At 54.2% G+C, this 17,400-nt stretch overlaps 1 protein-coding gene across 7 annotated transcripts in view; it reads left to right on the top strand.

Annotated features, from left to right (window-relative positions):
- Positions 1–238: 238 nt before the first annotated feature.
- LOC129024029 (serine/threonine-protein phosphatase 2A regulatory subunit B'' subunit beta) overlaps positions 239–17,400 on the top strand; it is a 51,115-nt gene continuing 33,953 nt past the window's right edge. The window contains exons 1-2 of one of the 7 annotated variants that reach the window (XM_054471039.2): positions 239–349; positions 2,005–2,147. In XM_054471039.2, the coding sequence (XP_054327014.1) occupies positions 2,007–2,147 (141 nt within the window). In that variant the 5' untranslated portion in view covers positions 239–349; positions 2,005–2,006. Of the gene's footprint in view, positions 350–512; positions 1,245–2,004; positions 2,148–12,380; positions 12,942–17,400 lie in introns of those variants that run through there. The other 6 variants (XR_010125439.1, XR_010125438.1, XR_010125437.1 and 3 more) reach the window with 6 other exon arrangements.

Below are 17,400 nucleotides of genomic sequence, written 5' to 3'. Positions count from 1 at the left end.
CGCTCATCCCAGAACACCAACGTTTAAAGGGGTCCAACTCCTCCAACCTGTCTCTACTGTTTGATAAGCAAAGCTAAAGTAAACGGGGCCCTTTGGGTCCCACGTAGCCCTCTGTTATTGAGAAGTTTGATCTTTTCCTCGCGCGCTCCCGCAGGACGCACGCTCGCTCCCGAGCTCGGCGGGCGCGCACCCCTCATACTCGCTCGTTCCCAGTGCCTCCCTTTGCGCAGGCGCACTCCCGTCCCCCAGCCCCACCCGCTCACACACCTCCCCGCCGCTGGCTCGCGCCCCACGGGCAGGCACTGCGCATGCTCAACCGACCGGCCTCCCGCACTCCGCTCCTCCACCGGTAGGCAAGGCGCATGCTCTATGCGGAGGTTTCCCCCTCCCCTCGCTCTGGCAGGCAGGCAGTGCGCATGCTCGCGTCTCCGCAGCTCTAAGGCCGCCTCGCCACCATGGGCCGGGCCTCTAAAAATCTTAAACGCAGAAAAATCTCGGGCGGGAGGGCCGCCACAGCCTCTCCCCCGTCCGCAGCGCAGCCACTTGGCCCCACCAAAGCTTCCTGCAAAGGCTCCGAGGGCCGCGGGGCGCGCGTGGCCAGCGGCGGCGTCGCCTCGTGATGACATCATCGCTATGACGCGGCTCAGTGACGTGAACGCGGGCGCTCTTCTTTGGGAGCGCGGCCGGCGCGCCCGTTTTGAAGCTGTCCTGAGCAGCGCGGGCCGGACCGCGCCCCCTGCTTGGTCCCCGCGCCCCGCGAGTCCGCGCAGTTCCCAAGGCGCGGGCCCTGCTCCCTGCGCCTCGCCCCCTCAGCGGGCCGTGCTCGCATCACCGAGGTCGGTCCGCGCCGGACCGAAGCCCCCGGGGCGGGGCGGGGCGGGGCGCGGGCGTCCGGAGGCGCCCCGGGCTCAGCCCCCGCCATGCCTCCCGGCAAGGTACTGCAGCCGGTCCTGAAGATGAAGGTGGATGAGCTGTTCCTGTACTGGCTCAGCGAGGCCAGCACGCAGCGGATGCTGCAGGACTGCCTGCGCCGGATCAAGGCGCCCGGGCGGGACCAGCCGACCGCGGGGGACGGGGAGCTGCCCGGGGCCTGGCCAGCAGCCACGCTCGCCGCCCCCAGGCCCAGCGGGCTCGAACCCCCGGGAACCCCCGGTCCGGGCCCTGCGCTGCCCCTGGGCGCCGCCTCCAGCCCCAGGAACGCGCCCCACGCTCGAGGCACCCGTAGATCCGCAGGGACGAGAGTAGTAAGTTACTCTTCCTTCTGCTAACACCTGCGCAGGTGGCTCTGGTCGCATAGCGGACGTGTGGCTGCATGGTGGAGGCTGGTGGGAGAGCGTCAGACCCCAAAACGGTTTCATATTGAGTCTGTTCCCCGCCCCGACCCCCTCCCCCAACACACACACACACACAGACAAGAAAGTCCCACGAATTGAACATTCTGTCATTGACAGTTATTAACCTAAAAATCACACAATTTATAAAGGTAGAAAGGCTTTCTTCCTATTTTATTTTATTTTATGTTATTTTATATTATTTTATTTTATTTTGAGATGGAGTTTTGCTCTGTTGCCCAGGCTGTAGTGCAATGGTGCGATCTTGGTTCACTGCAACCTCTGCCTCCCAGGTTCAAGCGATTCTCCTGCGTCAGCCTCCCAAGGAGCTGGGACTACAGGCACGCGCCACCACGCCCGGCTAATTTTGTATTTTTAGTAGAGACTGGGTTTCCCCATATTGGCCGGGCTGGTCTCGAACTCCTGACCTCAAGTGATCCGCCTGCCTCGGCCTCCCAAAGTGCTGGGATTACAGACGCAAGTCACTGTGCCCGGTCCCCTTTTTTATTTATTTTAAAATTCTTTGGAGACAGGGTCTTGCTCTGTCTCCTAGGCTGGAGTGCAGTGGCGCAAACACAGCTGGACTTCCTGCCTCAGCCTCCCCAGTAGCTGGGATTACAGGCGTGCACCATGACGCCAGGCTAATTTTTGTTTTTGTTTGTTTGTTCTGCAGAGATGAGGTCTTGCTATGTTACCCAGAGTGTTCTGGAATTCCCGGGTCCAAGCAATCCTCCCATCTCTGCCTCCCAAAATCCCACTGTATTTCTTAGAAGAAGAAGCGCCATTTATTTCATAGAAGGTGATTATTCAGTGCGGGTGAGAAGCACACCCTCTGGCTAATGTACCTGTAATCTCAGCTACCCGGGAGGCTGAGGCAGGAGGATCACTGGAACCCGGGAGGCAGAGGCTGCACTCCAGCCTGGGCAGCAAAGCAAGACTCTATCTCAAAAAAAAAAAAAAAAAAGACTAAAAACAAGCACTTAGGGAAAAAAAGATGAGAGGAATTTAGGCTGAGTGGGTTGGCCAAGTGTATATATTCAAGAAGTTATAGGAAGAGCTATGGATATTCACCAAGGGTGTCCTGACCCATGGGTATTGAACAAACATGCATGTTACCTACTCCCAAGTTCACCTTGGAGCTGAGACTTAACATTTAAATGCATTACGGTTAGGCCCCCTAGGTCAAAAGGTTAAGCAAGTTTGCAGCCTTTGTCAACCGGCCAGAACCAGTCCGTGGTGACTAGTTATCAGGATAAAGTGATTGGAATCAGTCTTTTTTTTTTTTTTTTTTTTTGAGACAGATTCTCACTCTGTCACCCAGGCTGCAGTGCAGTGGTGCAATCTCAGCTCACTGCAACCTCCACCCCCGGGGTTCAAGCGATTCTCCTGCCTCAGCCTCCCGAGTAGCTGGGATTACAGGTGTACACCACCACGCCCGGCTAATTTTTGTATTTTTAGTAGAGGCGGACTTTCACCATGTTAGCTAGACTGGTCTCAAACTCCTGACCTCAGGTGATCCACCTGCTTCAGCCTCTCAAAGTGCTGGGATGACAGGCGTGAGCCACCACACCTGGCCTGGAATCAGTCTTTTCCCAGTCAAAGCTGTAGTTACGGCTGATGGAACAGAGGGGTCTGTTCATCAGGATCTGACAGGAAGCTGCAGATGTTTTAATATTGTTTATATTGGTCAGGCATGGTGGCTCACGCCTGTGATCCCAGCACTTTGCGAGTTGGAGGCAAGCAGATCACTTGAGTTCAGGAGTTCGAGACCAGCCTGGGCAACATGGCGAAACCCCGTCTCTGCTAAAAATACACAAATTAGCCAGGCGTGATGGCGCACCTGCAGTCTCAGCTACTCAGGAGGCTGAGGCAGGAGAAATGCTTGAAGCTGGGAGTCCGAGATTACTGTGAGCTGAGATTGCACCACTGCCCTCCAGCCTGAGCAACAGAGGAAGACCCTGTCTAAAAAAAAAAAAAAATTATATATATCTAGACAGAGAGAGAGACAGTCTTGCACGTGTGAGCTTGAGGCCAAGATAAGCAATAGAGAAAAAGAAAAACATCCTTTATTCTTGAAACTCAAAAACGAGTTTCTGCAGAGGTCTCTGCAAAGAGACCTTTGTCTCTAGTGAATAACCTAAAAGGACATTTAGCTGCTGGAGAAAAAGAAATGCTTTGGCAGTTGGAACTGTAGTTTATTTTGTAAGTGTAGGCGGTGTGTGACTTGACCCTCACCTCAGGTGGCCCTTGGTCTTCTTTGCCACAGTGTCTGTTCTGTCAGTCTTACGATGTCGATTTTAACCTTTTTGCTGGTTAGTTGTGTTTAAACTGCCAAAGCAGGAGGGGTATAAGGAGGTGTGTCCAAACTCCCATCTAGTCATGGCTGGGAACTTAGTTGTTTTTTTGTTTTTTTTTTTTTGAGACCGACTTTTGCTCTTGTTGCCCAGGCTGGAGTGCAACGTTGCGATCTCGGGTAACTGCAACCTCCACCTCCCAGGTTCAAGTGATTCTCCTGCCTCAGCCTCCTGAGTAGCTGAGATTACAGGCACCCACCACCACACCTCGGTAATTTTGTATTTTTTTAGTAGAGACGGGGTTTCTCCATGTTGGCCAGACTGGTCTCGAATTCCCGACCTCAGGTGATCCGCCTGCCTTGGCCTCCCAAAAAAATAAGATTACAGGTGTGAGCCAGCGCGCCAGCCTGAACTTAGTTTTTAAGGTTTCTCTTGGGGCTGGGCCCAGTAGCTGACACCTGTAATCCAAGCACTTTGGGAGCCTGAAGTGGGCGGATCACTTCAGGTTAGAAGTTCAAGGCCAGCCTGGCCATCATGGTGAAACCCCATTTCTACTGAAAATACAAAAACTAGCCGGGCGTGGTGGCGGGTGCCTGTAGTCCCAGCTACTCGGGAGGCTGAGGCACGAGAACTGCTTGAACCGGGGAGGCAGAGGTTGCAGTGAGCCAGGATCTCGTCACTGCACTCCAGCTGGGGCAATAGAGTGAGACTCTGTCTCAAAAAAAAAAAAAAAAAAAAAAGGTTTCTCTTGGCCAAGAATGGGGGGTCTGTTCAGTCGGTTGTGGACAACAGTGTATTTTTTTTTTTTTTTTTTTTTGAGACCGAGTCTCGCTCTGTCGCCCAGGCTGGAGTACAGTGGCGCCATCTCGGCTCACTGCAAGCTCCGCCTCCCGGGTTGACGCCATTCTCCTGCCTCAGCCTCCTGAGTAGCTGGGACTACAGGCGCCCGCCACCATGCGCGGCTAATTTTTTTGTATTTTTAATGGACACAGTGTTTCACCGTGTTAGCCAGGATGGTCTCAATCTCCTGACCTCGTGATCCGCCTGTCTCGGCCTCCCAAAGTTTTGGGATTACAGGCGTGAGCCACCGCGCCCGCCGACAGCTATGTATTTTTAAAAATGCTTTCTGTCGTTTTATACTGTGCAGTTTAAAGCGATAAAACATTGCTTCCAGATGTTATAGAAACACGTATGGCGGGTGCGTCTGGTGTCCCAAGAAGCCTGAAATATTCAGAATGTTCCCTTGGAACTTGTTTATACCATTTGAAATTTTTCAGCTGAACACCGGCCTTCCATCAGCAGCACTAATAAGCATGTCACGAAGTGATATTTATGTAGCACCACAGTTTTCCAGCCAAAATGGACCAGCCTCTCTACTTGCTGAGTGAGAGGTGGGTGGCAATCTGAGGTGAGCTCCTTGCGTTCTAAATTACCGGTAGTTGTCCGACGTGTTCTGATGGATCTAGAACGTTTTCCAAAAGTACGTGTTGATGAAAATGTGAACTAGAGCTGGAGGCAGCTTGGAGACCGTCTGGCTCAGGCCCTCCAGACCCCGATCCAGGAGGGGACTCAGGGCCCCAGGACGCATCTCTTGAGCTCCGGCCCAATGCACTTTCCCAGTGAGCTGCAAAACCTGAAGCACCTTAGGAACTCTTGCCCAAATGCCTCATTTACTGAGGAGATTGTATGTGAGAGGAGGGCCAGGACTCAAGAAGTGTGCGCTAGTAATGATGGTTTCCCTCCATGGCTTGCTTTCTCAGTGGGATCGCTAATGACCTGCCATTTTGTCCTTAAACGTGTTGAATGACAGCCAGACACTAAGGTAAATGCTTGAATTGTGTGACTTTGCATGAATTCTCCTAGGGTTGGGAATATTGATGGAAGGTCAGGTCTGTGCAGACAAGGCCATTTGGGTGCGCGTGAGAGGATGATATATTCTGTAAATCAGGCAATAAGCCTCTAACAAGTGGAAATTAAGTTCCAAAGTTGTTGAAAGCAGAGAGACGTCATTTCTCTCCTGGAGAAAGTTTTGAGGAGGAAGTGAGTAGTGCAACTTGGGAAATGCACTGAGTTTATTGAGTATGGGGGGCAGGACCAAGGGAGGCCATTCCGGGAGGGATGACAGGCAGAGTGTGAAAATGAGACCAGGCTCAGTCGCTCACACTTGTAATCCTAGCACTTTGGGAGGCCAAGACAGGTGGATCACCTGAGGTCAGGAGTTGGAGATCAACCTGGCCAACATGGTGAAACCCCGTCTCTACTAAAAATACAAAAATTAGCTGATGTGGTGGTACATGCCTGTAATCCCTGCCACTTGGGAGGCTGAGGCAGGAGAGTCACTTGAACCTGGGAGGCGGAGGTTGCAGTGAGCCGAGATTGTGCCACTGCACTCCAGCCTGGACAACAGAGTGAGACTGTGTCTCAAAAAAAAAAAAAAAAAGAAAGAAAAAAAGGATAAGATGTTCAGGTCACGTTGAGCGACTGGAGTGGTCTGACGGGAGAAGCAGAAGGAAGAACGCTTGTGGACCATGGTGTGGCGGCTGGGGTGGTTAGGAGATGCCAAGAGTTTTCAAAAAGCAGTGACTGACCTTGTTTGGGACTGAAAGTTTGCCTTAAACATGTCTACGTGTTTGGAACCTATGGCTTACTTCAGCTGAGTCTCAAGAAGTGAATAACTTAGAAGGATATGTCTGTTCATTGGGACAAAAAAGATGAGCTTGGGCCAGGCGCGTTGGCTCACGCTGTAATCCCAGCACTTGGGAGGCCGAGGCGGGCGGATCACAAGGTCAGGAGATCGAGACCATCCTGGCTAACACAGTGAAACCCCGTCTCTACTAAAGATACAAAAAATTAGCCGGGCGTGGTGTTGGGCGCCTGCAGTCCCAGCTACTCCGGAGGCTGAGGCAGGAGAATGGTGTGAACCCAGGTAGCGGAGCTTGCAGTGAGCCGAGATGGTACCACTGCACTCCAGCCTGGGCGACAGAGCGAGACTCCGTCTCAAAAAAAAAAAAAAAAAAGACGAGCTTGTTCCTGTCCATTCCGTATACAGAATACGCGAGACCACGTTAACAGTGAAGGATGCAGTTCCACGCTACAAACTCTGGCTGGGGAGGGGCGATGCTGGGGTCAGAGGAAGACATTTTCACAAATAAAGCAGCTTTTTCTCACCTACACATGTACAGAATGGAGTATGAGCTGTCAGGAGGGTTCACGCTAGGTCCATTGAACTCCCCAGCCAAGGGTGAAAGGAACGGCATGCCCATTGTGAAAACATCACGTAGTGCATCCAAAGCAGACGTAACCAGCGCTGCTGTGGCTGTTTTACGTTACCTATGCCTTCATCGTTACTGAGCAGAGACATTGCATTCTGTGTTTGAAAGGGGTGCTTGCAGTGGCTCCCTCCTGTCTTTGGGGAAGAGAAACTGGTACAAATTAGAAAATGTGAGCATTGGCTGGCTGCAGTGGCTCAATCCCAGCACTTCGGGAGGCCGAGGAGGGAGGATCACTTGAGGCCAGGAGTTTGAGCCCAGCCTGGGCAACATAGCGAGACTCCCCCATCTATATGAAATAGTAAAATCAGCCAGGCATAGTGGTTACTACCTGAAGTCCCACCTGCTTGTGAGGCTGAGGCAGGAGGATCCCAGGAGTTCGAGGCTGCAGTGAGCTGTGTTTGTGCCACTGCACTCCTGCCAGGGCAACAAAGTGAAACCCTGTCTCTAAAAAAAAAAAAAGAAAGAAAGAAAATGCCAGTATTGATGGGCTGATGCTGCAAGCCAGGGTGCTTCTGCTAAGGGGTACCCTAAATTCATCTTTAAAGTAAGTTCTTACAAGGGGAAGTAACAACCTCATGTGGATGAGCTGCTTTTTTTTTTTTTTTTTTTTTTTTTTGAGATGGAGTTTCGCTCTTGTCGCCCAGGCTACAGTGCAATGGTGCGATCTCGGCTCACTACAACCTCCACCTCCTGCAGTTCAAGTGATTTTCCTGCCTCAGCCTCCCGAGTAGCTGGGATTATAGGCGCCCGCCACCATGCCCAGCTAATTTTGTATTTTTAGTAGAGATGGGGTTTCACTATGTTGGTCAGGCTAGTCTTGAACTCCTGACCTCAGGTGATCCACCCCTCTCAGCCTCCTGAGTAGCTGGGATGACAGACGCCTGCCACCATGCCCAGCTAATTTTGTATTTTTAGTAGAGATGGGGTTTCACTATGTTGGACAGGCTGGTCTCGAACTCCTGACCTCAGGTGATCCACCTGCCCCAGCCTCCCAGAGTGCTGGGATGATAGACGAGGGCAACCACACCCGGCCAGTACTGCATGATTTTGATTGCATTTCCCTGCGGCCTGGTAACGCCGAGGGATCTTCAGGTGCTTATTTTCCATTTATGTGGTTTCCACTGTGAAGCGTCTGTTCAGGTTGTGTGTTTGCATTTTAAATTGGCTTATGTTTTCACTGAGTTGCGAGAGCTCTTTACGTACAACTGTTGGCAAGTCCTTGGTAAGACAATGTGGTGTGCGCCTATTTCTCTCGAGTCCGGCTTGCTTTTTGTTTTCTTCAGTGTCTTTCAAAGAGCAAAAGTGTTTAGTTTTTCAACTTTTTTCTTTTATGACTCTTATTTTTTGTGTCTTATTACAAAATGTTTGCATACCGCAAGGTGTCAAAGATTTTCTACTATTTTGAGAAAGCTGTGTGGTTTTAGGATTGCGTTTTGGCCTGTGATCCAGTTCAGGTCAGTTTTTCTGTGTGGTATGAGGTGAGCTATCTGGATAACCCCAGCACCATATATTGAACAGTCTTTTCTCCCCCCATGGAATTGTGTTGTTGAAATTCAGTTGAGTACGTACGTCTGGTTTATTATTATTTCCATCCCATTGCTGTATGTGCATCCCCTCACCTTCATGGCACTTTCCAGATTAGTGTAACTTTCTAGCAGATTTTGAAAGTAGATACTGTGAGTCCAAGCCTGTTCTTTAAAAATTGCTTTCCAGCAAAAAAAGCCTGTTGGAATTTTGACTGGGATTGCTTTGAATCTGTGGATCAATTTAGGATAATTGATACCTTAACAGTATTTTCCAATCCACAAACAAAGGACTTTCCATTCATTTGGGTTTTGTTCAGCAACGTTGTGTACTTCCCCGGGTACACGTCTTGCACCTCCTTGATTAAATTTCTATCTGTTTATTTAGTTCTTCTCTAATTACTGGAAGCTACTCAGTAGTTTTGGTATCCACCTAACCTGTGATTTTTATCAGACTGGGTGCCAGCATTCTAGAGCATTAGAACAGGGTGTTTGGAGGTAAACACGTGCGTGCGTGTGCATCACACACAGAGGTGCATACACACACATACATAGGTGCATACACACACATACATAGGTGCATGCACACACACATAGGTGCATACACACACATACATAGGTGCATACACACACATACATAGGTGCATGCACACAGGTGCATACACAGGTGCATACACACACATACACACATACATAGGTCCATACACACGCACAGGTGCATACACACATACACACATAGGTGCATACACATACATAGGTCCACACACACACATACATAGGTGCATACACACACAGGTGGGTACATAGGTACATACACACACATACACACATAGGTGCATACACACACACCGGTGCATACACACAGGTGCATATACATACAGATGTGCTTATCTTAACGTTTCATTAGAATTTCTTAACAAACATGTTGTAAGACAGAAAAGCACCCAGAACCCTCAGGGCAGGAGCTCAGGGTTTCTGAAGGTTTCGTGCGGGAGCCGTGAGCTTGCCCAGGGACAGTAGCTTTTGTATCAGGTCCGTGCCTGTCCGCGTTCAGTTTTCACTGCCTTCGTAACAACAACCTATTCATGTTTTCATAGTGGGCACCGATGAGAGTCTCGTTGTGAGGAGGAAGGAAGGTGTCCAGAACCCTTCTTGGAACCTCCGAGAATCTGCAACCATGGAAACTGTGTAAAGAGCCTCCTCCCTCCCTCCCCTTCTGTTGACAGAGAGAACCATGCCGTTTTCCTGAGATGAGGTGGACGGGTTTTGAATCCGCTGGAGCCTGTCCTCTCAGGGCCTTCGAAACAGGGAGGAAGCCGTGCTCTGCAGACAGCACCTGCAGGGTGAGGACAGGATTCTGGGCCATCTTCATGTCTCATGGGTTTGCCTGTTACTAGCTATGCTTTTAGCTTTGGATGTTCAGAAAAACGTTTTCTCACAAAGGGCAGGTCGCCTTCCTAAGCCTTTCAAATCTAGGATTTCACAAAAGCCATTGTGTTTGCTCATGGAAGACACATTTTTACCCTAAAACAAGCCGTCTGAACAAATGTATGTTTAGTGAGAATGAAAAGTGAAGAGATTTTTATGAAAATTTGCATAAAGGTCTTCTGGGCATTTTAGGAGCTTTAGAGGTTGATGGTATGATTGTGTCCCGACGGGAGAAGGACAGTGGAGATTCGGGTGCCGTGAGGGCCTTCATCGGCCCAGATGGCAGTGTTGTCTCATCAGAGTAGGAATTTGGGGTGTGTGGACGGCCTGTCCCTGTACACGGTAGTGGATAGACAGCCCCGTGGCGGCCCCACCGGGTGTGGACGGCCCATCCCTATACACGGTAATGGATAGACAGCCCCGAGGCGGCCCCACCGGGTGTGGACAGCCCCGTCCCTGTACACGGTAGTGGATGGACAGCCCCGTGGGGGCTCCGTCGAGTGTGGACGGCCCTGTCCCTCCCCCATCCCGTGTAGACAGCCCTGTGGCTGCATTGGGGGTGGGTGGTGCGGGTTCTGCATCGGTACAGGACGTAGGGGCTCCAGGGAGGCAGTGGGGCTGCGTCCAGAGGTGGTTTGAGGGCTCTAGGTCAGAGTCTTTACATCTCTGTGTGTGTGCACTTCAGGATTTTGAGGCTGTGTTCCAAAAGTCTTTTTTTCTTCCTTTTTTTTTTTTTTTTCTTTTTGAGACGAAGTCTCACTCTTGTCCCCCAGGCTGCAGTGCAATGGCGCTATCTTGGCTCACTGCAAGCTCCGCCTTCCGAGTTCAAGCGACTCTCCTCCCTCAGCCTCCCAAGTAGCTGGGATTACAGGCGCCTGCCACCACACCCAGCTAATTTTGTATTTTTAGTAGAGACAGGGTTTCACTATGTTGGCCTGGCTGGTCTCGAACTCTTGACCTCATGATCTGCCAGCCTCAGCCTCCCAGAGTGCTGGGATTACAGGCATGAGCCACTGTGCCTGGCTGTGTTCCAAAAGTCTTGTACGGAAAGAGGAAACCTGGCAGTAAAGTCTGCAGGGGTGTGTGTCACCCGCGTGGCAGGACAGGGCGTGTTGCCTGAGTGTGAGGATCGCGCCTCCCTTGGCTCGCTTCCCCGCGTTTTGGGTTTGATCTTTGACTTTCGGAGGGAGATCACAGGAGGTTGGCTCCCAATCTGGTTCCCCTAGCTGCGTTTGGGAGGCCGTCCGTGTGTAGTGCTGATCTGAACTGAAGGGGCGGCACCTCTGCCCTGTGAGTTTGCATCGTGGGTGACTGGGCGGCACCTCTGCCCTGTGAGTTTGCGCCCCGCGTCGTGGGTTACTGGGTGCACTTGTTTAAATCGTCTCCTGGTGGTTTGAGCACATTGTCTCTGGTGCTGTCTTTAAGCTTCCGTTTGGAGACTTACAGGGGGTCAGAGGCCGACCTCTGAATCCTCAAGGACAGTAAGGAAGTGAGAAGGATGGAGGGATCCGGGGATGGCTGGAGAAGGGAAGGAGGTGGAAGAGAAGGAAGTGGAGAGGGGCGTACCCCTAAGAAGAGTTGGAAGGGGCCTTGCGGGTGGGGGGCTCTGGTGGGCGGCAGAGGTGGTGTGGAAGGTTGCAGGAGAAGAAAGGGCCATTCTGAGATGGCTGCAGACTGCTGGTTCCAAGTCTAGGACACTCGGAAAAAGGAAAACGATGGAGACAGGAAACAGATCGGGGCTTGCTGGGGTTAGGAGGGAGGGAGGGGTGCGTCGGTGCCACACAGACGTTTTTCGAGGCAGGGCAACTCCTCTGCGTGACCCCACAGTGGTAGATCCGTGTCATCCTGCGTTTTTCCAGACTCAACAGAGCGTGCAGCAGTGGGAGAGCCCAGTGCACGCTGTTGACTCGGGGTGATAGTGACCCGTCCGAGGAGGTTCATTGACTGTAACAGACGCAGGCGGTCACGCAGGACCTTCCTGATCGGGGACCTGGGAGGCCTTCTGCTGACAGCGTCCAGCCTGGCAGGGATGTGGCCAGTTTCTGACCCTCAGCCCGAAGGTATCCTGTCTCCTTCCCGGTGGGATGAAGGTGCAGGCCCCCGGACTGTCAGCTCATCCTCATTTAAAGTTGCCCGTCCCCCTTTTCCACCGCCCCTCTTTTCTTGTTCTAAATACGATTGCAAACACGCGCAGTTATCACAGTGAGCAGTGGCAGAGAAGACGAGATCCTGGATGCCCACTGCAGCTTAGCTGCATTCTAGAAACTCCTGAAGTTTGGGGAGGGGCGGAGATGCCGGCGCGCTTTGATGCCGGGCTGCGGGGATGCTGGGGCTGCAGTGCGTGTGTTTGTGGAGGCGCAGCTGCACCTGGCGTGCCCTGTGCTCTGGAGGGGCGAGCCGGAGCCGGCACCGAGCCTGCAGCCAGCTCTGGTGTTGTCGTGGGGGGGACCTCACTTCTCGCGGGGAGCGCCTTCGCCTGGGTCCCCGAGGCCGTCCCCAGGCTCTCCTCTCCGGGACCTGTTGATGCGCGCTCCGCCCAGGCTCTCCTCTCGGGGACCTGTTGATGCGCGCTCCAGGGCGAGCCACGTGACGGCTGCCGCCGTGCAGAAAGCGCCCCCTTGCCCGGCCGGACGGCCCAGCCCGGAGCGAACAGGGAGAGGAGAGGAGAGAAGAGGACCAGAGGGAGCGGAGGGCAGTGCGGGGAGCGGAGAAGGAGGAGAGGAGAGCAGCCGGGTCTGCACAGTCGCGGGTCGGGAGGGGCGGCGGCCCCCACCCCCGGCGCCATGCGCCCTCCTCAGCTTGAGGAATGCGCGCGGCGCGGGCCCCGGCCCCAGAGCGCCTGGCGGGCGACGCATGGAGCGCGCTGAGCCCGGGCCACGCCTGCAGCGCCCCGCCGGCCCCGGCCCGGCCCTGCCTCGAGAGCGCGGCGCCCGGCCTGGCCCGCGGAGAGCCCTGCGCGCCGACGGCATGCGGCTCCGCGAGCGCTCGCTGCGCCAGGACCCCGACCTGCGCCAGGAGCTGGCCTCGCTGGCCCGCGGCTGCGACTTCGTGCTGCCCTCTCGGTTCAAGAAGCGGCTGAAGGCCTTCCAGCAGGTCAGCCCCGCGCGCCCCGCGGCTGCCCGACACCGGGCGAGGCCTCCCGGCCCGGCGAGCCCTGCCCTCCCGGCCCCGCGCGGGCTCCCGCTCGCCGCTGCTGGCCGTGCACCCGTTGTCGCGTGGCGGGGCCCAAACGCCAGATTTTCAGGGCCAGTTGTGGGCGCAGGGGACCCGCTCGGGCCGCACGCCGCCGAAAACCGGGTGCTGCTCTGTGGGAAGCGGTGCCAAGCTTGTTAGGAAAACCGGGCTTTGAAAACAGCACCCGCTCCTTTCCCGGGAGTTTTGGCTGTGAGTGCGCGCCTTGCTGTGATCAACCAAGGGGGGTGAGAGCCGTCAGCGCCTGGGAGGGTTCGCTGCAGACAGATTTTTAATTTAAATAATATCTTGCATTGCTGGTAATAAACATCGGGAAACTCCTTCACCCTTCGTAAAGGCGTCGGGTGGGTGAAACTTCTCCAGCGTTATTGCAATACCCAGCATTCCTTCCCACTGGCTAACTTAAGAGTCGGTTGAGATATCACTCACATACCGGACTATTTATGCAGCGTGGTTTTATTCAGTAACTCACTGGCTTTGAAATTTATTTATATTTATTTATTTGAGACGGAGCCTCTCTGTTGCCCAGGCTGGAGTGCAGCGGCACTATCTCGGCTTACTGCAACCTCCACCTCCTGGGTTCAAGTGATTCTCCTGCCTCAGCCTCCCGTGTAGCTGGGATTACAGGCGTGCACCACCATGACCAGCTAATTTTTGCATTTTTAGTAGAGACGGGGTTTCACCATGTTGGCCAGGCTGGGCTTGAACTCCTGACCTCAGGTGATCGCCCACCTGGGCCTTCCAAAGTGCTGGGAGTAGGGGCGTGAGCCTCCACCCCAGCTGGCTTTGAAATTTAATCTCAGTTCTCATAAGTGCTCAGGGAAGTAATATGTGTGTCTGTACCCCGTGTATATTGTATAAGTTAGTTTTACGAGTACCATGTGATTTAAACGTGTAAGACTCTTCCCGTGACAATCCAGGTATAATTTGAGAATTTAGGGTTTGGCTGCGCCCGAATCTGATCCGAATCTCATCCAGGCAGGGTGTGCATGGCAGGCGCCTTACACCCACGTGGCACATCAGACACACTTTTCAAACTCAGTTCCAGAAGTCTGGAACTAGTGGCCTAAACATCAAGCTGAACCAAGGCATCCTGCTTGAAGGGGGAGGAAGACCCACTTCTTTCTGTTAATATTTTAATTGAAATTTTTTCTGTAAGATCATGTCAACTTTTGCACTCCTTCGGAGTTTTTGATCTCTGTCTTCCAGGTTTTGACATTTTGCCTGTAAGTGGGTAAGGGCGAGGCTGGTTTCTTTAAAATCCTCTTAACCTGCGAAGAGTGAGATCAGCCTTGTGCGGGATTTGCTCTAGATGGTGGGAGGTGCTGGGAGATGCGTGCTCGCTGGTTGCAGACTCAATTAGGTGATTAGCTCGCACGTGGCTGGATGAGGAAGCCCTTCAGCCCTGCAGCGGGGCCCTGGCTCTTCTGGGGCGGGGGGGGGGCTGTGGTGACCATGCACCTGTGTGTGCACCTCCGGGAGGCTGAGCCCATTCACCAAAGTCTGCATTGTTTTAACAGGACTGTTTATTTTTTAAAAGTCACTTTTTGGGAAATCATGAATTCTGTTTACAGAAGTTTGCTTCATTTTACAGAAAATGGGTTTCCACGTTTTTAGGGAATGAGGACAGATGTGTGAAATGCATGTTGTCTGAGGGGTGGTGGAGGAATCACAGGCGTATTTTGGAGTATTTGTGGGGGTGGTGTTGGGGGAGAAGCGGACGTTTCCTGGCTGCTTTCACTCCGTGCATGAGTGTGGGCTCTGTCTGTTGGGTCCACCCCACTTGGACACACCCTCAGGAGGGTTGTCAGGGAGCACCCGTGTTGGAGCCACTGGACGTGTCGGGGTGCCGCGCCTCCGCCCTCGGACGCTCCCGGCCGGGCAGCACGGTGCTGTTTTCAGGGGTCCTCTGACGGGCACAGCCTTCCGCGACTAACGTTGGCCACGCCCACGAGCCCCTGGCGGGTGCTCCTGAGCTTGGTCTTCTCACTGTGCAACGTCCCGCCTGGGCTTCTGTTCCCACTAACCCCCTGGTGGGTGCTGCCTGCCCAAGTGGTGAACCCAAGCTCCCCCTCCTCCCTGCCACTGCTCACTTCCCTTGACAAACCAAACTCGGGGGGTGGGGGGTGTTCAGCGACCGCCGGCCTTGGGAACGGAACAGCACGCATTCACGCCGTGGGTCCTGGGAGGCTCCTGTGTGACAATAATGTGTTACACGTACTCTCGCCGTGGGTCCGGGGAGGCTCCCGTGTGACGATGGCGTGTTACACGGCTCATGCTCTCACTGTAGGACCCAGCATGTACCTGGAGCGGAGCCGTACAGCTGCTTGGCCCAGCTTTTCTTGCTGGAGCCACTGCCTGCGCCTCCTGCCCAGGGATTCTTGGGCCTTCTATCCCCGGGCAACAGCAGGACAGCTCAGACCTTGTTCCCAGCCCAGGACAGCTGTGCTGCCCTAGCCTGGCCCTCCCCGCCTGGAGAGTGACTCTCCCGCTCCCCACACACTGACTCAGCACACACAGGCTCCTCTTCACCTGTCCTGGTCACACAGACACTGTCCAGCGTCCCCACGGGGTCCTTTGGGTGGACGCACAGACCCTGCACAGCACCACGCATGACTGAAAGCGCCGTCCCCTACGCGGCAGCCCCGCTGTACTTGGAACTGACCGCGGCGTGGTGACAGCCTGGGCTCTGGGCGTCCCTGATGCACCTCCTGCTCTCACCGCCAGGGCATGTGCCGTTCCCCTTCCAAGGCCAGTGGTCACCAAAACCCTTGCAGCCTTTGGTTTGGCCAGGACGCTGCCCAGGATGCCACTCCCTGGGCAGTGGCAGGGAGAAGGTAGGGCTTGGGTTCCCCACCTGGCAGGGAGCTGCGGCAAGGGGGGTTAACGGGAAACAGAAGCCCGGGTGGGAGTGTCCACACAGAAGACCAAGCTCAAGAGCATCCGCCAGGGGCTTATGGACGCAGGGAGGGTGCCGGATCCTCCCCTCGCTGTGTTGCCCGGCATCCACCGTCACCCCTTGGCTGGTGGACAGAATGATCCCCACGTCCCCCAGCCCAGCCTTCCGAGCTCTGTGGAGACTCACACCTCGCTGCAGCCGTGGGTGCAGGTGCCAGGGCAGCCGACGTCTCTCAGCATCTGTCGAGGCCCCCTTGCTCGGCTGCAGTCATGTGTCTGAGTGAATGTTAGCCCACGTGAGCTCTGGCCAACTCAGACACCTGGACCTGCTGCGTTTCCGTGTTGAGCCCTCCACACCAGTTCTCCCTCTTTGCTAGAGAGGGGATTTTTAAACCCACACGCGGGGCCTCTCATGTCCATGTTCGGCTCCTCTGTGTAAACACTGACCTTTTTGACTCCTGTGTTTAGCCGTCCAGCGTGTGGTTTGCAGGTATAGCGGACAGCCCTCTACCAGCCTTCACGGAGGGTCCCTGGGAGTCGAGTGCTGGGCCGAGAAGAATGCTCAGAGCTTGCAGCAGGCCCTGCCTTCCAGTGGGTGGCTGTCATCTGGGTGGGCGAGGGGCTCAGCTGGAATCCATGAGTGTGGGTCCCGGCCGAACCCCCCGTCCCTGATCCCATACGACAGCCTCCCGTGTTTCCCCCTCCCACGGCAGAGTGGGGGCTCCTGGAGACAGGGCTGTGCGTTGCCGCCTGTACTGAGCGTGCCTGCCGCCGGCTCCCTGCTACTCCGGCACCTCCTCTGTGACTTTCATCGTGGTGTCCGTTGGAGCGAGGGTCATTTCTGCTGATCACCGCGCCCTGCCTGCTGTGCGCACCCACTGCACATGCGGGGGTCTGCCCGAGGCTGGTGTCACGAGAGGATGTGTCACGGTGCACGTGGCCTGTGTTCTCGGGGTACACTCACCTGCACCCATCAAGCACACGCACTTCTACGCAAAAACGGGCAGCCTCAGTGTTAGGCTCAGCCTTTGTTTTTGGTCGTATATGGACGTGTTTTGCAAAAGTGTGGGTGTACTCTGGAAGGGCGACACATGTATCTGTGACTTCTGGAATTGTGATGAGTCAGGGAGCTGCCTTCTCAGTGCCCTCAACAGAAATAGCTTGTTGGGAGGCAAGGTGTCGCCTTTATCAGTGTGCTTTGGGTGACGGGCGCTTTACGAAGTACTTTTTAAAGTACACGTACTGAGGAGGATTTAAAGTGGATGACCTGGCCGCCACAGGCCTCTCTGGTTTGTCTGAACTTTTTAATGAACAGGCGGCTGGCTTTAGAATTCTTCTTCCACACACACGCAGCTGTTTTTGCTCCTTCTGTGTTTACTGTTGATGCCTGGCCTCACCGGCTACGTTCGGGGCAGGGCAGCAGTCCCTGTGATTCCTTCAGAATCCCCTGCGACCTGCTGCT

The sequence above is a fragment of the Pongo pygmaeus genome, chromosome X (genome assembly GCF_028885625.2).
Source record: "Pongo pygmaeus isolate AG05252 chromosome X, NHGRI_mPonPyg2-v2.0_pri, whole genome shotgun sequence".
Lineage (NCBI taxonomy): Eukaryota > Metazoa > Chordata > Mammalia > Primates > Hominidae > Pongo > Pongo pygmaeus.
This window is presented reverse-complemented; position numbering and strand designations above follow the sequence as displayed.